Source organism: Phalacrocorax aristotelis, chromosome 3 (assembly GCF_949628215.1).
Source record: "Phalacrocorax aristotelis chromosome 3, bGulAri2.1, whole genome shotgun sequence".
NCBI lineage: Eukaryota > Metazoa > Chordata > Aves > Suliformes > Phalacrocoracidae > Phalacrocorax > Phalacrocorax aristotelis.
Genome location: NC_134278.1, coordinates 74,725,381 through 74,749,300, shown reverse-complemented (window position 1 = coordinate 74,749,300; position 23,920 = coordinate 74,725,381). Strand labels below are relative to the sequence as shown.

At 42.7% G+C, this 23,920-nt stretch overlaps 1 protein-coding gene across 1 annotated transcript in view; it reads right to left on the bottom strand.

Annotated features, from left to right (window-relative positions):
• The window catches only part of FNDC1 (fibronectin type III domain containing 1), a 76,275-nt gene that overhangs the window by 19,977 nt on the left and 32,378 nt on the right, over positions 1 to 23,920 (bottom strand). Inside the window, exons 4-14 of the mRNA XM_075088025.1 lie at positions 23,180 to 23,294; positions 21,760 to 21,947; positions 21,001 to 21,108; positions 17,519 to 17,707; positions 14,364 to 16,730; positions 12,459 to 12,574; positions 10,576 to 10,687; positions 9,236 to 9,616; positions 4,413 to 4,478; positions 2,424 to 2,588; positions 182 to 412 (exon numbers count right to left, since the gene is read on the bottom strand). Of these exons, the coding sequence (XP_074944126.1) occupies positions 182 to 412; positions 2,424 to 2,588; positions 4,413 to 4,478; positions 9,236 to 9,616; positions 10,576 to 10,687; positions 12,459 to 12,574; positions 14,364 to 16,730; positions 17,519 to 17,707; positions 21,001 to 21,108; positions 21,760 to 21,947; positions 23,180 to 23,294 (4,038 nt within the window). The remainder of the gene's footprint in view (positions 1 to 181; positions 413 to 2,423; positions 2,589 to 4,412; positions 4,479 to 9,235; positions 9,617 to 10,575; positions 10,688 to 12,458; positions 12,575 to 14,363; positions 16,731 to 17,518; positions 17,708 to 21,000; positions 21,109 to 21,759; positions 21,948 to 23,179; positions 23,295 to 23,920) is intronic.

Sequence of the window (23,920 nt, the reverse complement as noted above, 5' to 3'; positions counted from 1 at the left end):
GCACTGAGGGGTGACAGAGGGACCTTCCTCGCTCCTCAGAAAATAGCTCACCTCCCTTAGAAAGTTGCAGAGGAGTGAAAACTCCATGAGACACTGGCTTAGTTTAAAGTAAAAATGGTCATTTAAGAAAACCTTTCCCTTCCTCACCACCCCATCAGGAAAGCAACCCTCAAGAGAGTACCTGATACCATGTCTCCTCGAGCAGGTTTGGCCCAGTCCATGATGACAAAGGAGTGACAGCCTTCAACTGCCACAACAGTGATGTTGTGAGGGGCTTTCAGGGGAAGCAGATCTTTCTCTCTGAGGTCGTTAGGGATGATTTCATCAAGGGTCTCCACCTGGAAGTGCTCCAGGGCCTCTGTCAAGGAGCAGGGGGCTGCTGGATCTTTATTGAGATAGGTCACGTAAGGAGCTGGAAGAGACAGGGAAGGGTGGCATTTAGTTAGCAGTGTGCAGGTACCATAGAGTACCACACAGGCTGGCAATTTCCTGAAAAGAAGAGAGTCAAATTTTGTGATGCATTTTAAAATTCCTCCCGTTCCAGCCCAGAGACGATTCAATGCTGCCAACAAAGCACAGCTTGCACTCTATTTGATTGATGAGCAGGGTGAATGGGATGTCAATATTCAGGTCTAGCCCACACTCACAATTGTACCCAATTATGCAAAGACAGAAGGATTGTCTTTGTGATGAGAGGCAGAAGAGAATGGTCTGACTGCAGGACTCTCCACACACTACTTCCAGCTGCTCTGGAAGTTGGGGTGAAAATGTTACCCAAACTCTGCCTTTCTACACATGGGAACAGATCCCTGCCAGGGCTTTAGATCATCTAAGACTTTATAGGTCTAAGCAGTTTGTTCTTATACAAACTTCCTGAAGCTGGAGCAAAACAACAGAGGGAGCAAGAAGAGTAATTCCAAAGTGAAGTCTGACCAGGTTAAACAAAGAGATTATTGCTGTGGTCCCCTGGGTACTAAGGGACCATGAGTCATGAGTCCCTACCTTCCAGGCATGTGCTTCCAACCTGTGACTTCTATTTTTGAAAGGTTTACACTGACTGGAATTGCACTTCAGTTCAGGAAAGGATTAAACCATCTTTTTATTGCCTTAAAAGTCACTGTAACATTCAAAGTAAGGACTATAAAACTTGCATTGGAAATGTTTATTCAGTTGCAATACTACAATTCATTGAAATGGTAAGATTATTTCCCTAGTGCCTCGAAATGTTCATAAACCAACATTTCTTGGTTTATCTTATTGGATTTCATGCCCTAAAGGGATTTTTTCCAGATCTTGCAATGAAGTTAATTTTAGCCTCTCTAGCTAAATGAATCAAGAAGCACTGTCAGGGAGAGCGCTGAATAGAAACATCACGAAATTGTTTGGACGTGGAAACTGAAGATGCACTGGAAAAAGTCTTGGCATATACAAAAACAAACCTTTTACTCCAGCAACAGAGCTCCACTCTAAGCCACGTGAAGCTTCTGGATATTGGAAGGGAAGGCAAGACATGAGTCAAAGCTGACTCTCCATCACCTGCTCCCCTATCTGAAATGCAAGGTGAGCCAGCAGATGACCTGACCTCAGTTCAGATGCCAGAGGTTTCTAATGGGCTGCGGGGTGGTCACCAGTCTGGGGTGGAGGCTGCAATGCAGTGCCCTACTACCTCCAAATCCCTCCGGTCTGGCCCCCAGCTGCCTCTCTGACAAAGAAGCAGAGCAGCTCTGAAATCAGAGCTGCAACACCTACCTACACACTTTCATGGCTCATGTACACAGGAGCCAGCCTCATGGCTCATGTCAACGTACTGGGGAGTTCCTTCACCAAGTTCTTTCTACAGAGCAAAGATACAAATAGCAAAGTCAAATTTATGTCAGTTGGGTTTACTTTTTGGAAAGTTCATATCCAAAATACCACTCATTCCTTGACTTTGAAGCACTCCTTTGACATCCATGCTTGCGCAAAGTAGGTGAAATCACTGGGGTTGCATGGGTCAGTGCAAAAGAAGTAGGTCGCCCAGGAAGACTCACACCTGCATGGAGACTTGCAGTGATTGAACTACTGGTGTGAACTTAAAATTATGCCATCGTGCTGAACTGAGCACCAAAGTAGACACACTTGCTCTCTTACTGACCTCAGCTAAACCAAACACAACGCAGAATACATAGCAGAGCACTTACACTGAAAGAGTACAAAGAGGTTTGCATTCCTTCAGCAAAATCAGTGGGGGTCCACACGCAATCATTGAAGCTATGAACAAAGTACTGCTCTTTGGATTTCCCAGGTGGCCGTCCTTACAAGAATCACACACTAGTCTGTTGGACATATTTGCACGATGGTTGCAGCTTAAGGGCTCACCTTGCTAGAACAAGAATTCTTTGCAGCACAAGTAGTAAGTTACATAAACCAAAGGACATCCTTACCAGTGAACCGTTTCTTCCCAGCAATATCATATTCTGACACAGGGCCAGTGCCAACAACACTAGTCTCTGGATAGACAACTTCCAGTTCTGTTGTTGTAGAAGCAGTGGTGGTGGTGGTGGTGGTGGTGGTGGTTGGTGGCAAAGTGCTCTCAAAAAACTCGTAGTCTTCAGAGGAAACACAAGATGAAAATGTTAGCTTGCTTCACATTATTTTGGCTTAACTATGAGAAGGGAAACATTTCTGTCACCAGCCACAGTCCCAAAGGAGTACCACGTACCCTGCCCTAGCTGCTGCACACTCCTTACAGGCCTCTAAGTCAGGGTCAGTCACATCTCAGCCTTGCAAGGGTTTCTACTAAACTGATGGACAGCAAGCACAAAGTCTTTACCTGAGGGTCCTAGTGTTGTTGCTGATTTAGACCTCGCTTACACAGGCAAAAAGAATGACAGTAAGCAAATGCACTCATACAGCAATATCATGAACACGCTTCATCTATCACCTCTCCTCACAACCCCCAAGAGAAGACAGCACAGTAACTCAATCCCTGGCCACAGCTCTCAGATGCCAAAGGAAGGCGATAAGGGAGTGAAAAAAAATGGCTTTTTAAGAAAACTCTGTGTTATTATTCTAAAATGCTAGAGCTGGTTCATGCTGCTGTCAAACCTTCCGGCAACTTAAAAGGCATGGAGTCTTGTACTTGCCATTCATGGTTCCATTAGGGCCATGAAGGAAGGCAAACTGGCCCACATGAATCTCCTGATATTCAGTCCTCTTTGATAGGCAGTCCTACTAAATCCAGTAGTCTGAAATGCTACTGTGCTACCAGATTGACATACAAAATCAAGGGAAAGAAGCATTTGGCATCCCTGCTGCATCCTCATACAGGCTGAGGGACTCAGCTCATGGCTTTGAGTGTTTTCTGCTTAAACTGCTGAAGCATTTGTTTTCTGCAGGTGACCTGCACCTAAGGGGAGACCTGGCAAAATACCTGTGCACTGAGGATATTCCGCTTTCATGGTGATGTACGGAACACGGAATGTAGGGCTTGTGCAGTTCTTAGTTCATCCTCTCCTCCCCACATTCTAAATGTTGGCCTCAGTATGAAGCGATCAAAATAAAAAGCATAAAAGTCTATGACATCTTCCTCTCAGCTGCTGCACTCTCTTTTTAAATGCTTTTTTGTTGTTGTTGGTTTGACTTAAGATCCCAGCGCTGCATCCACAAAGAAAAATTTTTTTATTATTCTAGAGCCATAAATTCTACTAAAAAGCTTTGAGTTTAACAGAGGTCTGTATTTATCCTCTTTAATATGCGAGGGTAGGAACAGGAATCTGAGGATTAAAAGCAGCAGAACGTCAGAAGTCACTGATGGCTGAAAGTGAATGCTAGTTCCAGCAACTGAGAATTTGCATTCCCTATGCAAACTTATAATTAAATGCTGGGAGTTGAGGCTTCCTCTTCAGCTAAGTTTTCTGTGTCCTGAATTAGAATATCAAGATGACATGAATATAACTTTGCAAAAATCTCTCCCTCTTCTCCTTTTATCTGATTTCAAATCTCTTTGATTTAAATTCCACATGAATCCAGCAGATTAATTATTTTACATGTAGCTGATCTCATTCAGTATGAGCATGTTTTATAGTTTAAATGAAAACTACACATTAAAAAGAAAAAAAAAAAAGACAAAAAAATATATTCACAGTGCTGTAGAGTGCTAAAAACTCCCTAAGGTATTTCAAGTTTCCAGGACTCAGATATTATTTGGATTTGCTATAGAGAGGGACTTTCATGTCCAGAAATAGTTGCCTTTGCACCCTTGCTCTTCACATGTGACACAGGACTCTGGACAGGTTTTCCAGCTCACCACTGCTTGCTTAAGCTCCCATTCACCAACCTGCCCCCTCAAACCCAATTCTAAAGAAAGAAGGCAGGGGAAAAACCAACCCCAAACATGCCACTTGCAATAGACTTTTACAGTTAAACAGTACCATCATCATATATCACATATGCCTCTGGAGTTGCTGTCACATCTGAATCCAGTCCTGAGAACGTATCTATTGAAGGAGAGAGAGAAAAATGCTATAAGAATTCAATGGTCTCATCCCTACCCTCCTAATAAAATACTTCTGGAATTAAGTTTAAAAAAAAAATCTTTAGCCAGTTGATTTGTAAAGAAATAAGATAACTGCCTAGTTTCCAGGTAACACACTGACAGTCAGCTCTGCATGTTTAGAATAACAGATGAATAGCTAACTGCAGTAGCCAGGAGTTTTGATGGGGGAAAATGAGTTCAGAGCTGCTACTCAAAATCGAGAGTAATGCACCTTCCAGAAGCTCTGCCCTGGGCCCCAGCAGCTGTGAAGCAAAGTCAGGCTGCCAGCAACCACGTAACACTCAGGTCAGGATTTGACAATGTTTTATAATCTCAGGAGCAGCAAACGTGAGAAATCTATACGCAAAAAAAACCAACCAAGCAATTCAAATAAACTGAGAACTTCTAGTCAGTATTTTTGCAGGGGAATAAAAATCAAACAGCGACAGAGCCATGGCATTTACAGACTGTGTCTATGTTAGCAAGTAATATATCCCAGAAGGAAAGGATTTGTAGAATGAAGTAATTGGTGCTGTGTTTTCTGGGGTTTTACTTTGCACTTGCTCTAGTCTGATCCCGTGGACTGAATGCCCATTACAGGTTGGGGCACAAACGTGTCTTCCTGAAGGACTGCTTCTGCTTTAGTTTCATCCAACAGGAATTCAGTTTGTGCACACCGAGACTGCTCTACAATGCAAACGAAACTCTAGCAAGAAGAGATGATTGTGAAGTGCACTTCAAAAACACTCTCCCAATCCACCCCCAAAACCAATGCAAATGCACCCACAGACTTCCCAGATGCCTATCCCTAAATATTGTCTCAACATCTCTACAGGTCATGTGTCCAGCACTGGATACTTGAAACATTTTGATTTTGCAGACTGTTTTTTTTTATGTAGGATGAACAATTATTGTACAAGACTTATTTTTTCCTGCTACCATAAATTTCTTTTAAATACACAGTAGTGATTCTAATGCCAAAATAAGCTTTGAAAACACAGGAAATGGGTTAAAATTCTTGTCAGTTCATATAGCAAAATCTGACATTTTCTCATGGTAGACTTCTGCAGCCATTCTTCAGGAGATCATCCACTTGGAAGCCACTTGACTTTCTGAGATTAGTCAGTAACAAAGTAGATCCTTTGCTGAATTCTGCAGATCTCACCACAGCTGGCCAGCATCAAACAACATCTGTAATGTATGCACTTACCTTTGACTACATCCAAGTAATCAAGAGGCTCAGATATGCAGAAATTTGAAGTCCTTCATGGGCAGATTTCAACTCATTCACACCTATTAGCTAGCCAGCCTTTGGCCTACATACAATCCAGCAAAAACAAACTTATTTTCTACTTTTGTATTTATTCAATCTCTTCTACTTCGCTGTCTGTGCTTCTTTAGCATTCACTGTGGCATGGCAATGATACGGGTATTTCTCAAAGACCTCTCCCTTTATAATTTTCTGTATGTACACCAGCTGCACTCCTCCAGCTTGCTCCACCACCCTTTGCTGCAGCTCTTCAGTGAGCCCTGCCTGTACCAAATGAGGTTAAGACTTGCTATGACTGCTTGCCATAGTCTTTTGACATCTGAAAGGACAGCAGACTGCGCAACCATCACTTGATGTTATCACATGTAACATGTGGTTAAGACTCCACCTTTTTTTTCCTTGTGAGTTCATGAAAAAAGTTTAGCTGATTTCACTGACAAATCACACTTATGTGGCCAGACTTCTTGAAAGTTAAAGACTGTTGAATCTAGTGAAATGTTGACAATAAATTCTGCTGGGTCAAGCAAAAATTCTGCCAGAGAGTAAGTGAATTTGCCAAAGTTTAAGTAGAACATTTGGCAGTGGGTTTTGGCACTTGCAGCCTCCGGCTGTTTGTGAGTAAAGCACTTAGCAACAAATATCAAGCTTTGGCAGAAAAAGTACTTCATTAAATCATCTGGAGTATTTTCCAGACTCAGACTAAAGGGAAAGACAACATAAAAATATTTTTTGTAAATGGTCAAGGGAAAACTGCTTTAAATATTTTGAAAGTTCAAGTAATAGTTGCTTATCCCCCTTGAAATAGACACTGCACTTGTTAAACAAAACAGCCATCATTAAATAAATACCACAAAGATGCTTTCTTTTCGAGCAAGTTCCTCTATGGAATGGGCAGGTTGTTTTGCTGCATTTGTCAAATGTTGAGGCAGGTCACCTAATAATCCTAATAATTACCCTTCAGAGAAACATTCATAATTGCCTGGTAAGGACTAATATTGCTCAAGCTATATAACGGGTAAGAAGTAGAAATCCAGCACCATCTTGTCATAGAATCATAGAATCATGGAATCGTTAAGGTTGGAAAAGACCCTTAAGATCACCGAGTCCACCCGCTAACCTATCACTGCCAAGCCCACCACTAAACCATATCCTCAAGCACCACATCTACCCTTCTTTTAAATACCTCCAGGGATGGAGACTCAACCACTTCCCTGGGCAGCCTGTTCCAATGCTTGACAACCCTTTCAGTGAAGAAGTTTTTCCTAATATCCAACCTAAACTTCCCCTGGTGCAGCCTGAGGCCATTTCCTCTCATCCTATCACTTGTTACTAGGGAGAAGAGTCCGACCCCTGCCTCGCTACAACCTCCTTTCAGGTAGTTGGAGAGAGCAAGAAGGTCTCCCCTCAGCCTCCTCTTCTCCAGGCTAAACAACCCCAGCTCCCTCAGCTGCTCCTCATAAGACTTGTTCTTGTCCTTTCAGTCTTCCACTGTGATGCATTTGCAGACATACTGTCGAAATGCCAGTCTAGAAGTGACTTAAGGGCCATTCTAATTGAACACGCAGCCTGTGTAAAGAACTACTTTTCATTCATGCCTCTAAAATAGTTCAAGGATTCGGCAAGCCCATCTGATAGAATGCAAAAAACCCAAGCAGAATGTTTTTAAATGTTCATAAAATCACATGAAAATTCCCCAGCCCACAGCTGTGCTAAAAATAATACCACAAAGCTTTTTGTTGTTCAGCTTCTGGAGCCTACACTCAGATTAACCTCAGACATATTTCATGAACTCTTACTGTTCTTATAGTATGTATTCTCAGAAGACGTCCTTCAGGTATCAAATAGCACAGGCCAAAGAGAGGACACATTACAGGGTTTAAGGTAGGCAACATTTAAGGTAAACAAAAGGAGCTGGTGGGAGTGGGAAGGACTCTACCTCTACCAAAAATCATGGTTCCCTTTAGGCAACTTTGAAAATACCAGGGTCACTATATATAAAAATATTTGTAAAACTTTTGTTAATACAAGTAAGAACAATGAAAGCACCAAGGGAAAACCGAAAATCTTCAAATATTTAACAATATGATGGTCATTTTTCTATACATACGTTTGTGTGTGTACACATCCATGCATATGTACATATGCAAGCACACTTCTATAAATACACTGTCAAACATGGGGCTAATTGTTAGATAAACATTAACACTATAAATCATTGTAATTCCACCTGTAAAAAGCACTAACAGCTCTGGTTCATTACTTACCCAAGGTAGCTGGTAAGGGAATTTTCAGTCTTCTGCTTCTGAGATCCTTTCCAAAGGTGCCATCCTTAGACTCACTGTGAGTTGCTGAAGCCACATCTTTCCATACCTCTGCTCTCTTCAAAGCGATAGTTCAGCTTCCTAGGCCATGGTTACATGACCTACTTGTAAGTCTACTTTGGCTTCAGAGATCCAGGTGTATGGGGGAAAGGTAAGGGGGTTTCATAACCCATTAAAACTGGCTACTGTGTGTGGCAGGTGTCTGACTGCCAACCGGTTGTTTAGGTTAGGGCCATGCTGCTACTGCCCATTTGTAGAATGAGTTGGGGATTACCTACAAATGGAAAGGATAAGGACCTCCATGGTGCTCCCTGATCTGGTTTTACAAAATAAGCAGCGAACTGGTTTGCAATGCAACATTCAGGTGATGAAAGGGTAAAAAATGGTAGGAACAGGCTTAGCGCCCAAAGACTTTAGTGCATTTATATTTATTTATTTTGGATTTCAGTTTGGCACCACTTCCTAAGCTTGTATAAATGCAACAGGGAAATAATGACATGCATCAACACTGTTTTATTTTCTGATGAGAAAGAAATCAGTGTACAACTCACTCCCTTATCTGTGCAGAGCCAGGGTTGTCTTTCCCCAGCTTCATCTGTTCTGTGCTACATTCTTGCTAGACAATCTCTATCTCCAAGGGCTGGCAAGAGAACAAGAATGTCATTTTGCAAAAGCTGGTTCCACCACAGCTCAAAAGAGAGACTTTTCAGAATTTAATGTGAGAAATGAACACAAAATAGACAAAATGTATAGTGTTGTGAGGTCCTTCCCTGGCCTGAACTGGGGTGAGGAGTTCCTTATATGTGAGTGCTTTGACCACAAAACTACTGCCTACACTTGTGCTCACGTGTGTGAATATGTGTGACAAGACTGGATCCAGCACAAGGTAAGAATTTTGCTGAAATAAACATACTTCCATGAAAAGCTTCCGTTTTGGGGAAAGTTGACATTTTCCAATGAAAAACCATTTAACACCCAAACCCTTCTTCACCTGCTCTAATCTCAGCTCCTACCTTACCACATGGACCAAAATCTTCAGAGGCAGATTCTTTCCTTCTTTACATTTGTGTAACTGCACTGTACAAACAACATGACCAAAGAAGTTCAAACAGCACAAAAGGAACTTACCTTCCACATTGCACTCTGGCAGGCCATCGAACCCCAACAGCAAGTTGCCCTCATCATCATACTGTCCATAGGTGCCAGGAGGACAGGTTGGGGGTGGTTTCTCAGTGGGTGGTTCAGTGGTGGTTGGTTCAGGAGTGGTGGTGGTAGTGGTAGCAATGGTTGTTGTAGTGGTTGTAGCAGTTGTTGTGGTAGTTGTTGGGGGTATTGTTGTAGTAGTAGTTGAGGGAGTGGTTGTTTTCTTAATCATTTCAAGACCAATCAGAGGTTTTCCTCCAAGGCTTATTATTGGTTTATCTTGTGCACTCGCTACAGGTTTACTAAATCTGCCATGTCCAAACAAAGGTAATCCATCAGGACTCACCATTGGGGCACCCTTTTCATCTAGGAGAGAAAAAAAAACCAGAAAAAAATCTCACCATTAATCAATTTCAGGCTTATAGCATGGTATTTATCAACAGCAGATACCACAAGAGCACTGAAAGTGTGATTATAGCCTCCTGTAACTAAGCTGACAAAGAAGGTTGCTCTCTAGGAAAGAGCTATGGCTAAGGAAGCTCAGAAATGGTTCAGAAGAATCTCAGATAAACCACAGTGGTGTTCACTTTCATCAGCAGTTTGATAAACACTTCTTGGGAAGACTGCAGGGAGGTTTCACTTCAGAATCACAATGTGCAGACAGTGCCTGCATTTTTTCTAAGTCAGTCTCGTAACTGTTGATGAAAGGTATGACAAATCCATATACTGTCCCCTCATGTCAAATACGTGCAAGAAAAACTGGGATGAGCTGGTGAGATGCTGTCACTGCAGATAAACAGTTGTGCCAAATTCTGGATACTGCAAATATTCATGGTAACCAGTTCAGCAGACACTGAATTTGCATTCAAGAGATCTATACAGGTGGGCTGATATGGAAACAGCAGTGTTTTCACAGATCACACACAGGGTTTTTCACTATTTGTGGTCAGTTTCAGAAGAAAGAATAATCACACACATATGGCTGGTGCAGCTTTAGTGGCGGGGAATAATTATTTCTATGTATACAAAGACACAAAAAAGTATCAATCCTTATTCTGGCTTGGTTCTGCAGTCCTTTCTAATGCTGATACAAGTGAGATGGACTTGGGTGATTCTTGCTGCCTCACACTCCAGAGGCCCACAAGATGCCCCAAAGCCTCCCCGGTCCTCACATGTGCTGACTGCCTGATGGAGACCTGAGGTACAAGCAACTCCAAATGGCTCGCATGGGACCTGGGGATGCCTGAAGCATTCAACAGCCCAAAGAATTGTACCATGTGCACAAAACCTAAATTTTTTTCTGTAAGAAGGAATCTGTCACTTACCAACAATTGTACGTCCATCCCCTCCTAATTTCACTCGGAGAGGGTTGCCTTGGGAATCTTGGAGGTATTTTCCTTCAACATTTAACACTAGTCCTCGGTCAAGATCTACAATCTAAAAGCAATAGATGGACTCAAGTTTAGCTGGAGGAGGAGAAGTGAAATTACAGCAATAGAAGTCCTGGGGAAATTCAGATGCTAAGTGTGATGTTCAGGAATAGCTACAACACCCATAGACTTTTAAAAGTGAGTCAGTAATTGTATAGTAATCACTGAAAAATCACTGCTGAAGAAAGCAAATCCCCAGGAGCTGGGCTCCAGAGTTGCACAACCACATTCACATTGCCTACTCTACCTCTCACATGCAAAGGAGCAACTCCTTTGATTTTCTCAGGTAGTGCAACTCCTAAGGTGGATTCCTGTAATCCTGTTTTGAGTATGACCCTGAGTTCCTTTCAAGACAGAATCTAAAAATATGTCTACTAGTATTAAAAAAAAAAAAAAAATTAAACTAGTTAATTTAGATTGAAACAGCAGGGGAAACAAAGTAGCTAAGACCTTAATTGGGGTAGCAAACTGAAGAAAGGCCTCAGTCTCATAAAACAAATCTGCCTGAGAGCTTGGATTGAATTCAAGAGGTAACTGCAGTTAAAATCCAGTCCTCATTGATATTTCAACCCAAAATAGCTGATTTGTATACTGCTTTAACCTGAGGTAACAGACACTGAGCGACAGAACACAAAAATGCAAAGGTGTTAAGTGCTGGGAAGAAATTGGGAAGAAGACGTGAGCAGCAGTTCCAGGTTGGCAAAACAGACTTACATTTGGTGCTGGGGAAAAGACTGTAGCAGGAGGGACCGTAGATCATAAGACCAGTCTCTGAAGCCCTCCAGGCTTCAAATGTCAACATAGATCCTCTTGCTTTACAAGGTGTTTGTCCTGCTTGCAGCAATGTCCTCCTCTCATGGGGTAGAGAGAGATGCCCCATGGTCTCCCAAGGACCTTTCTAGCCCGCTTTCTGGAATCTAGTTAAAGGGCTTTGGGCGTGCTTTTCAAAATGCCTCCCTTGAATGTGACATACCTGATGCACCTTTTTATGTTCCTCTAATGCAAACAGTAAGATTGAAATGGCCATAAAATAAATGTCTCTATGTGTCATGCTGTGTGTGAGCAGCTCTACTGATGCCAGTGAGGCTGGTCACGGTCTTCTCCTGCTCAGCATTTGGGCAAACGTGCAGGAAACACCAGTTCCTTCCCTGTGTTGGCTGGTTATAAACTCACTGGAAAGGATTTTAAAAGACAAGGTCTGGGCCTGTAGGTGCCTAGTGGGGCTTTCCTATCAATGGCATTTGAGCTTTTTAGAAAATACCACTGGAAACATGTCTGTACAAACAGCAAAATGCTTAAAGGTACCTACGTATTTTCATTTAAAGCGTTGTGACACTTATGGAGTAACTATATTTCAATACTCTTGCTCACAAGCTTTTCCCCAGAGTGTGAGTCTGGGAGAAGCATTGCTGAATGCATCTTTCACAGCAGCTATCCCGGGCAATCATCACCCACACTGCACAGCAGACAAGCCCCGAGTCACTGGGGAGCGTAAGTCCCACTGATTTGGAGGAAAAAATGTTTCACTAAATTTATGGGAGTAATGCTATAGTTGAAAATTCAAGCCATCAGGCTTTAAATCAGACATTTTAAGTGTTCAAATAATGAAATGCAGAATTTGTCATTATATGTCAATGGAACAGTGGAAACTAGAACACTAAGTACAACCTCACTTTACAGCTCCATTGACTGAGGGTACTGTTCTTCTTTCTTTTCTTAATGTAAATTAAGGTACAATAAAAGGCCAAAGCATCTTGAATTTGGAGAGGTCACCCTACCCACTTTGTTCCTTGAGGGCCATTGATTACTCTCTGTCCACCTGGTTTTCCATTATTACCAGGTATTATTTTTCCATTTCCATTTTTCGTTGTAAGATTAGGCCTGCCATTGTAACCTGAAACAGAGAAGAAAACACACTGTTCTGAAGAAAGCTGTGCATCCTACAAACCACATTTTAAAATGCAAAGAAATGCATTTTCTGACTGTTCTGGAAATAAATGAGAGCAGAAAGAGCCCTCACCACAACGGGAAACCAGGCATTTCATTTCTGCTTGGAGCAACTGTTGTGACACTGTCAGATCCCCACAGCTGACACAAGCATCTGAAATGGTTTCTTCTGAAGAGGCTAAACACTCATGATTTGTTTCTACCATGCTTATTTGGTGCCTTTATTCCCTTTTGGTTTTTTAAGAAAGCAGGACAACATTTCCAGATGGCACTACAGCCATTAAAATGTTTGTGATCTTCATAAACCTTTGAGTGGGGTGAGGGAAGAAACCATTATTAAACACAACCACTTGTTCAATTCTATCCTTATACAATGCTGTAGTGACAAACTGAAAGGAGAGGGGATGAGAATTACCTCAATTTCTTTTTTTAACCTGTAAAAGGAAGGTTCTCCTCCTCTAGCTGAAAAAACATGGCTACATTGAGGCACACTCAGCTCAGAAGTAGAGAAGCAGTGGCACTGAGCTGCAGGCCCCCCAGCTCAGAAAGGGCAGAAATGTTCACATCCTAGCTCAGAGACTTGCCTCTAGAAAAATATATTTGAAAATATATACATATATTAACTGAATATATAGACATATATTAACTGAACACTCCTCAGCTATTAAATTCCCAGTTGCATGGCTAGCAGTAAGTTGTTATACAACCTCCATAGAGAAATCTGTTATTCTTTCATGCCACGCATCTCATCCTGCATGGTACTATTTAAGGTCCACTCCTATCTTAAAGCTCTGCAAGCCAGTGGACCTCTACATAGCACTGAGTCTGACTGAAGCATAGCAAATACAATAGCCCAGCTGCATGGTCCTCACTGTGTAACAGTGAGGCCACATTGAAAAAAACATTGTTATCTACATCTAGCATAGAAGGTATTTACTGAAACAATCAGGTCACTCAACACTATTTTGTATGTCCATGTATTGGAGAGAGAAAAAATATTTCTACCTAGTCACTGAGACTTGCTAGTATTCTCCATAGGTGACATGGGGAATCAACAGGTGACACACCTTGACATGTAGTGGACCCTCTGTTCCACTGCCCAGGGTCAGCAGGTATTCTCCCAGAAAGCAAGCCTTTAACATTTGGGGCAAATCACAGCCATAAAGGTATTAGAGGGTCTGACTGTGATGTGAGCAGTCCTGAACAGGAATGTGCAACCCTGAGCTGTCACTTAGAAAAAAGAGGAAAGTGGCTTAAAAATTAATTAAAGAAAACACACAATGCCAGGACTGCATGAGGAAACACCTTGCTGCCTAGGCTTGGGCAAGGTAGCACTGTATAACCCACAAAAACCTTTTAGTAATCCGTACGATGAAGAGCAATATACCTGAGGGGTTGTCATATTCCGAGTACAAATATGCTTTCAGTGAGCATTCAGTGAAGTCATTGCTCAATAAGGAACATAGCCCTTTTTCCAATTTAGTACCTCTCTGTCCCCTCCTCTGTGGATCATGGAATCCTGTGCAGATCAAACCACAGGACCAAAGGTCTGGGGCACCACGTTACACCGATTAGGCAATGTCCTCAAGAACTGGGCTCCCTGAGAACCACCAAAATAAAAAGCAATACATCATACTACATAACTGAACCTGCATTCTGATGGAGGACATTTCATCTAACTGCTGGTTTTAGGGAAAACACAATTCAGTGAGATTACTATAACAAAGACAAGATACCTTGTCTATAAGGAGGTCTAACAAATTGCCGTTGGGAAGGGCTCCGTAGCCTGGAGTTCAATAGTCGCTGGCGAGGGGACAAAGTAGAAGAAGAAACTGTTGGATAAACAGTGTGTGTGTTGGTAGATGCAGAAGAACGTGGCCAGACAAAGCTTGGTTTAGATGAGGTATGCTTGTTAGTGGACTGAGTAATCTGTGACACTATGGCAGAGCTTTCTGGTGATTCAGGAGAAGATATTTTTAATGTTGGAGTTTTTTCCTTCTCTTCCTCTTCAGAGCTTACTTTGTGAGGTAGAGTAGTGTCCATAGATTTCCTTTTATTGCTAGCAGTGTCATCGTATGTGTTTTTGTTGCCTCTAGAAACAGAAGGGGACCATTTTGCTGCCAAAGCTGTGGGTTTCTCTTCCACTTCTTTCTGATCATATTCACTATAATAAGCGTCCTCTTCATTAGAAACTGACTGACGAGATTTAGATGAAGAGGAGGAAGGAACTTTTCGAGGCAGTTCAGCTTTGGACATTTTTGAGGTCAACAGGCCATATTTTTTCTCTGTTTGGGACACCGTTCTTGTACCAACCCTTGAGCGAGTAGGTAATGAAGGATGAGCTTGTCTCAAAGAAGTGGATGACAACCTTGGATTATATTGGTTGTCTTTTGCCGTTTCACTGGCAGAACTGGAGTCTGGCTGAGTCAGTTTTGGTTTGTAGGAAGGTACCTGAGAACCTGGCTGCTGTTGCTTTGATAGAGACGAACCTGAGCTTCCCTGAGAGAAAGATGTAGGTAATCCCCTAGAAGAGGACACCTCTTTAGGAAACACAGAGCGGCTGCTTGCTCTGTCGCTGCCTTCTGTTACATCTTCTTCATCATCGTCCTGCAATTCTTCCTTACTCTGGGATGAGACATGAGATGGGAGGCGCCGGCCCCTTGAATGCAGTAAGGAAGGACTGGTTTGTGCTCCCTGTGGAGGCTCTGAGTGGGAGGTCTTCTCCAAGGGAAGATGAGAGGGGAATGTCTTTTTAGGCAAAGGTACACTTGGTTTTGATCGAGCAAGCATTTCTTTTACCTCTTCATTGTCCTGATCTTCAGGCTTATGTTTGGAAACAGAAGACTGCAAAAGAGAATGCTTTTCCTGAGCAGCCTCTCGACTTTGTTGTTCTGAGTCAGAGGGGGGTGACTTTTCACCATGTGTCTCTCTGAGGTAAGAATCGGAATCGACCTGAGGATTTCTCCTCTTGGAATACGTTGCTGAAGAAGACTGCCTGGAAGAGGACAGAGAAGAAGAAAAGGGTTTTGCATCTTCTGAGTCCTCCCTGTAATTCTTATCAACATCCTTTCCTTCTGATTTGGCACTGGTGGAGGAGCGAGAGTGAGGTGACGTGTGACCAGAAACAGCAGACTTCGATGAGACTGCCACCACAGCTAATTTTGAATCCTTCCATGTGCGAGAACTGGAGCCTGAGGGAAGTCTTGTTTGCTGTGACCTAGAACTGGGCTGTCCTGCTCTGTCCTCTGCTTCTTCACTGTCAAACTCATTATGGCTATCACGAGCATGGGAATCTGCTGATTTGGAAGAAGGTTGATGTGTATGACGTAGAGAGCCAGGCCTGCTGGAATGGCTTGGGACAACCTCATGAGAGATGGCAGTCTGCCGATTTGATGGCAAAGCCAGGCGACTAGGCTCTGAAGTTTTAGAAGACACTTTCCCCAGCACGGGGTCCGGCTTTCCCTCCACATTACCCGCAAGACCATTATTTTTGGCAGGCGGAGGATGGGAAGAGGTTTTAGAAGGCACATTAGTGTTGGTTTGCCTCAGTTGCTTTGTTTCATTATCTGTGTATTTAGGAACAGGTGAGGCAGAAGAGTGTTGTGCTGCTGATGGCAACAGTGCTGGGGGCTCATGCTTCTCTGGACTCATCTGCCGTGACACCTCTGATGCGTGGGTTCGAACAGAGGTCCTCCCAGAGGCAAGGACAGGGTGGAGTGGCCGACTAGGGGACAAGGGTCTAACATTCCTCCTCTGATCCTGGGCTTTTGGTGGCATCGTTGGAGCTTCTTGGGAGGAACTGCGATCATCTGTCAACTCAGTGGACTGGAGATCAGGTTCCAGCTCTCCCGTCTTTCTAGAAGGTAACTGAGATTTACTTAGGACCCCTCGAGTCAATATTTTATTCTTATATTCAGAAAGAAGACTCTTTTTATCACTAACATTAGGTGAACGAACAGATGACTGCTTAGAGGAAAGCGATGGCTGGACTTTTGAAGAAACAGAAGTTTGAGAAGGAGATGAGCCAGCACTCCCGGTTCTTTTAGCCTCTGAATTATCTTGAACATTTGTTTGTTGCTGAGCAACTGAATCCTCATGAGCAGCTGGTGGGGGAAAAAAGTGTTTATTCACCACAACAGAAGCAGCACAAAAAAGTGACCAAGAGAAGAAACTAGCCAGGAAGCAAGAATGAAACAACTTATGAGAACATGAGACAACAATTATTTCTGTATTAACCAGCCTGTGGAGCCTGGCTGAGTAAGTTTTGGTCTGTAGGAAGGTACCTATGTGGAATTATTGTACCCTGGGTAAAACCTAGAGCAAGTAAAATCAAATATCTAAATGCAGGGACTGCAACATCCTATCAGTGGAACAAAATCTTTAGCAGAGAGCTTAGTCATGTTGATGGCATGGTACTGCATTATCCCATCTGAGCTGTGGCCCATATTTTTAGTTAACTCAGCAAATCTTCTGTCCCCACAACAGCATCATTTTGGCAAGAAGCAAATGCAAGGAGTAGTACCTGAGTAAGATACTCTGACTTTCAAGAGCAGGAGTTGTCAGGAATAGCACAACCAAAGACCCAAAGCATCTATTCTTTGGCCTTTGGATAACAAGAGCACATATTGTATTCATGCAGGAAATAGAGTATGGTATGCTTTTAAGATGTTAAAATGTCCACAAAATGTCATTTTACATGCTGCAGAGCGGCAAACATTTATCTACAAGCACCTTTTTGGACAATATAGTGATGAAAAGCGCTAACAGAAACAGTATTAAGGAATTAAAATCCTACAGGTTAGATGGAGTGCAGAGTCAGTAAGAGCTAACATAACTGGGACCAAGGCAAGAATACACAGACCATGCAATCGGTGCATGGTTTGGTGCTCACCTGCTGGGATGGCGACACTGAAGGCTTTAGACTGAGGACCTGGTCCCCTCCTGTTTGCTGCACGAATTTTGAAAATATAGCGCTCCCCGGCCTGCAGACCATCTATTATGGCTGATGTTGTAGCTCCAGAGTAGGTGATGGACTTTGCTCCAAATGGCTGGAGAGCCGGGGCGTATGAAAGAATGTATTCTGAAATGATTTGGCAGACGGTTGGAAGGAGGAAACTGAAAACAGTCCTGTTTCCAGCGGACAGACTGTATGGGTAGGATGAATTAGAACGTGCATTACTAAATACACGAGCAATGCACGCCAAGTCAACAGCTTCAGTATAAAGACGTGAGAGAGAGATATATACATATATATGTAGGTACGTTGAATATTTGTTCATCGTAACAGACAAAACCAAATCACATCAATGACCTAATGATGGAGACAGAATATGTTAGCTATACCTTTGTAAAAATACACAAGCAACAATGCCCATCAGAGTGAAGTGTCACCAAGAGGAGCCGGACAGCAGCCGTGTGCACTTCCAGAGAAGGTGTGGGGGACATGAGAAAGTTACCGCAGCAACTACTGCACGGTTTGGTGTGCTGCACCAGAGGACATTTTTTTGTTTCTGGACGCCAACTAATAAAGGGAAAAAAAAGAGTCCTCTGAAAAAATTAACTGACGTAAATCAGAAATAAGAGAGGAAACCTACAAAGAGAAAATGCACTGGAGGCAGAAAACATGTATGAACATTGCCAGGAAAATACGCACTGTCCTACTACTTGTGGAATTCTAGTCTGAAGGACTGTACAAACGTTAGGTAGTGCAGATCACTACAGTCAGAATACCCATGTTGTTATGGCTGATGAACCACAAGCAGATTTTAGACTTTCCCAGAGAAAGAGAAATTTTGAACTTACTGATTAGTTACCAAGATACTTGCAATCAACAAAGATGATCCAGAGAATATTCTTCCAAAACATAACTTGCTCACAGTGGTGGACAACACACAATTGCATTGCTGACTGTAGCTATGTCCACAGCAAATAAAAATGTTACAAAATTTTCTTTCCCACAGAAATTATTTGGAAGAACAACAAAATGGTGTATTCACATAATTATCATTCAAGACATCAATATTAAAATCAGGTGATGTTATTCATTACTATTAATTACTTTCTTATCCTACATTTCCAACAAAGCCTCATCACAGCTATAATTGCACTGTACTTTAAGACCCCAGTCATGCAAACGCAGCTCTGCCTGTCCACTGTGGTGAAACTCTACCAGCTCTGAAGGCCATATATTCATTCCTCAGCAGTGCTGGAGCCTGAGGGACATCCCATGAAAACACCAAAGCACTTACTTTAATCTTGGAAACAATACTACTGCAGTCAAATATAAGTGTTTCCAGCTGAGTCTTTGCTTAGAGGGGTTTTAGCTGTAATAAACAGGCCAGTAGGTAAAATTCATGCCTGCATGATTAAGGTTCTTATTCAGAAAAGATATTTCTACAAGGAAATAACAGCCCTGCATATTGCCAAATTGTGGCAATAGCATGCCTGTCCAACAGATTCAAAATCTGACACTCTGTGCTTAACTATAGCCAGGGTCAAGCACCACTGCAGAGAGAGCACAGCAAGGCCTTGCTGCCACTTAAGAAACTCACCCTACTCTCACCTTTCAGTTTAGGATTGCTGTAGTACCTGTGTTCTGTATTAGCTTTCTGTATTGAGAGAAATTTCACCCCTCTAGAACAATTGTAGGCATGAAGACTAGCCTTCCCATTACACCCCCAAGTAGTGTAGGTAAGATCTTAGCCATGTGCAGGCTTTCTTTTGTTTTCAATCCTCTCTAAGAAGTATCAGACCAAAACAGGGTTTTGAAAATAAATTCCAAGGGCTGCCAGTTTTCTCTCTGTATTTAAAGAAACACCATAATACTTGAGGAGTCACAGTGCCATGATGGGAAAACTCTAGAACATAATAACACCTTTAAAACCAGGAAACTTATTTTTTTCTGAATATGAGCCCATATTCATTGTGTTAAGAAATAAGCCATGCATAGATAATCAAAATAAAGAATAAAAAATCATTACTATTTTATATGCAAATGCATTTAATGCTCAGTTTGAAAAAAAAACAAACACTGTATTAGAAGGCATTGGTAAGCTTTGGATTTTTTTTGTTGTTTTAAGAGACACAGGAGTTGCTTTACTTGTGGAGGCACTGGTGTAACTTCTGGCAACTCTCAAATGGCTACTAGAGGGCATTTTCTCCCATTACTTTAATATGTGGTATAAATACATAAAAAGCAGGGTTGAAAGACAAAAGGGCTAAAAGACAAAAATTCCTGATTACCATGTGCTATCAAAACGACTGTGAAGTGCTAATTCAGTGATTTCATTTAGCCAGTATAAATACCATTTCTGTCATTTATTTAGTTTAAAAATAAGACCTCTCCTGGAATACTTTATACTCAGGAAAAACAATGATACATTAGACACATATAAACGTTCAGGCCTTGAATACAGGGCATCTTTAAAATGATTGCCTTGGATGAATCATCTAAAGATCAGCAGAAAAAAATGGACAAAGGTCTATGGACTGCTCAAAATTAGGAGCAGATCTGAAATTTCAGATAAAGTCCCTGCATGACCCTTCTTTAAGAAATAATAATTCTTGAACACAGTTGCAGCTCCACTGAAGCAATTGTCAAGACTCCTACTGACTTCAAAGAGGAAGGAATTCCACCACTGCTCTGAAGAACACATAAAGTAGGTCTTGTATGCAGTCATGGTACGCTTCCCTCCAAGCCAAAGGGTTTTTCAATCCTGAGATGCTACAGTGCTCATAAGGCACACCCAGAAACTTTTATAACCCAAGAACACAATCCTGTCAACCACAGGAGAATGGAAGTGGCCAATAAATCAGTCTGTTCATTTTCAGAGGAAAAGGGAAAAAAAAAAATCCCAGCAAGCGTTTTTTAAAAGCAAGTAAATAGCCGCTGACAAATTATCTTTGTGACCATGTACAATGCTATAGTGCACAAGGTTTATGCATGTTATCTGTTGCAATCACCATTTGGACTTGCTTTTTAAGCTGATAAACTAGAAATAAAACACAATATAAACCCACTCACTTCCTCGGCAACTACCCAACTTTTCCTTCTTCAACTAACTGTTAGAAATCCTTTGGGAAACTTCCTTCTTGAGCTCCATTTCAACCTGCTTATTAATGGAAGAAGAGGTAAACGTGCACACATGACACCCCAGGAAGCTCTGTGACATCCCAGGCACACAGTGACGATGGCTTCCCAGCGGTGGTGCAATGACAATGGGCTGGAAATAATAAAATCTTGCACGTGTATAAGCCATTAACAAGTGAAAAAATCCTAGCACAGTCAGCAGTTCCAGCTTGCTGCAGAGCGGCAGTCTGGCTTAAAGTAGACCAGCTCCTTGAGGGGGTTAAAAACCGACAGTGATGACTTACCTTTGACTTTTCCTTCACTCTCTGGAAGAGCATCCCAGGATGCTGCTACAGAGGTTGGTTTCCCCTTTAGTGGCCATACATCCAAATTTTCAGGGGCACTGGCAGGAGCTGTGAAACAGCCATATGCAGAAGAGGCAAGTAAGAAAAGCTGACCTACACAGCATACACCTTTTGCTCCTTCTACTCATAGCAGAAATGCCTATTCAAAGATAAATGTGAAGAGCACACATGGCTCCAGTCCATGAGTGCCTGTATTACATCTTTGTATCAGACTCCTGTTGTGAAATTTTATTCCATACTTTTAGGAACAGTCTGTCTGCGCAAGACTGCTACTGTGGCTTAGCTGGAATGACATGGTAATTCAGTTGTTATGGGCCACTTCCCTGTACCAAAGGGGCCCCACGGCTTCTCCGTGGTGGAGGCAAGATTTAAATTTGCTGCCCACAGAGGGGGACAGCAGCCAGGCTGCTCCTCCCAAAGGAAGGGGCACACCCAGCTGCAGGGGTCCAAGGTGCTGACCTGTCCCCCAGAAATACTCAAAGCATTTCCTCCTGTTCTTGTCGTGCCACAAGAGCATCCCCCGTGTGCTCTCCAGGACACTGCTGCAGGGACACAGGCAGCAGGACTGAGGCTTTTTCTGTGTTCCCAACACTCTGCTGCCCCAGGTAACCACTTATTCTGTCTTTCCCTCAAGTCAGCCCTATTTCACAGCTCAAACCCTAAAACTTGTGTTACCCCAAGGACCTTTTGAATACATACCCGCCTCTGGGGTCCGTTGGTAAACGGACACGCTCCATTTGCCTTCCTTTTCTCCCTCCAAGATTTGGACAGCAAACTCATACATGGTGTCTGGCACCAGATTCTCCACCAGCACCCGCCGGTTGGACACCTGCTTGTAATCCCACCTTGCCGATTCCCCCTTTTCCCGATAGCGAACACTGTATTGCCTGGGATCAGAAACACATGAAAATAAAAATTCACATGTCGAAACCTAGCATTAGCAGAACCAGAGAGGGACTGGGCTACTTTCCCCTCAGCTAGCCTGCTGGGGCTTACTGGGCAACCTACCAAAACGCAAACCACAAACTACCACCACCACCAAGAGCCAGCATCTTCTAAGCAAACACCTGTGCCCTTCTCTAATGGAGTCTGATTGCTTTCACCCCAAGGGACAGACCACTTTTTCCAGCCTCTTGCTCAAAACACTCCTGCCCGAGGTGAAGCCACAGGGCTTTCCAAACCAAGCCAGGCATCCTGGGGAGCTCCATGCCACCATCTCGCTGCCGCATGGCCATGAGCATGGCTGGACCACTGGGAGCCCTTTGCTCCCAGAGCAGGGCCAGCAGCTTGATTCCCACATGTCTGCCCCAATAACCACTTCCACAATGAAACTGAGAACATCTAAAATTACCACTTCTCCTGCTGTGCCCCTCGGGATGTTTCAGCACCAGGTTGCACAACCCTTCAGTGTTCCCAGGCTGAGCAACACAATCCAGCACTTTCACAGCTTTGGCAGCTTCCAGCCTGTTTCTCTGTTTATTTTGGTCTCCAACTGCTGTGGCATGCTGCTGTGAGCCAAGCTGTCCTGCTCACGGGAGCCCCCGGCCTGCTCAGCCTCAGCTGCACGGGGTTTCTGGAGGATCAGCAGATGCAGGGGGCACTGATGGGCATCTTTCTCATTGTAGTGATGCCTCTTTCACCTGCTGTGTGGTTGTCTTGAAGCTGTAGTCTGTTCTAACAACCCAGCTCAACACCTCGTCTCTGTGGACTGCGCCCTGTCCCCCACCCCTTCTTTCCCCATGCACACATGGGGATTTGCTGACCATGGTGATATACCAGGATTTGAATAGCAAAACATCCCCAGCTGGTGCTGACAACATATCAGAAGGGATCTAAATCCCTGTAGTCCAGCACTTAAACAGACCTGTAAATACTAGAGACTGCAGCACAGGGAGGCAAGGAGGGAACATCACCCCACATTCACCCGTGTCAGGTTTCTAACAGCTTCTCCGAAGCATCCCCCGCCAGCCATTGTCATAGGGAGGGATATGCAAATTCCTATGCCCTAAGGTAAATTATTCTCATAATCAACTGTAATTAAATAAATGCAAAAGCAATCAGTAGTGCATTGGCAGCAGTTCACCTTCAGTATGCATTCAGAAAACACGGGGCTAGCTACCTATTTGCTGCAACCTTCTGTTTTTCATACAGTGGGTCTGTCCAAGCAACGAGCACAGACTGAGAGGACATAACTCGAACAGTTATGTCTTGCGCCACCTCCACCTCTTCCTCCTCTGAAATGGCAAACCGAAAAAGTATATCAATTACAACACTGGAGTTCTCATAAAAAACAGTAACTGTCTTCAGCTAACATTACAATACCCACACAGCACAGATGAATAAGAAATACAGCGGTAGTGGAAACCAAGTACATTGATTACTGGTGGTACCCCATGGAAACATAATTTCTTCTGTTAGTTGTCTGCTTACAAGACCACGGTACTAATATATTCTACAGTCTTTCAATATTCTATCAGTCCCCAAACTGCTACTTATACCAAATGTCTTATTAACATATTGACATTCATCATCTCTGGCAAACTCACTGCTAGAGCTTCCTGGAGAGCAGAAATTTTGCCTCATGAAAAATTTTGATATTTTAAAATCTAGTTTCATTTTGAAGGACAATAAAACAAAGGACTGTCAAAATTCTTCACAAGGGAGAATTCCTGCATATTTTACACCTTCGAGTGCTTCAAACATGTTGTTTCAATTCAGCTTTCTTTTTTTTATGGTATTTAAAGCCAAAAGTTAAAAAAAAATTTAAAGAAAAAAATAATTGAAGTGGGCTGTTTTGACATATCAGAATATTTTTTGCAAATAATTTACAAAACTTTAAAATTAAATGAAATTAATTTTA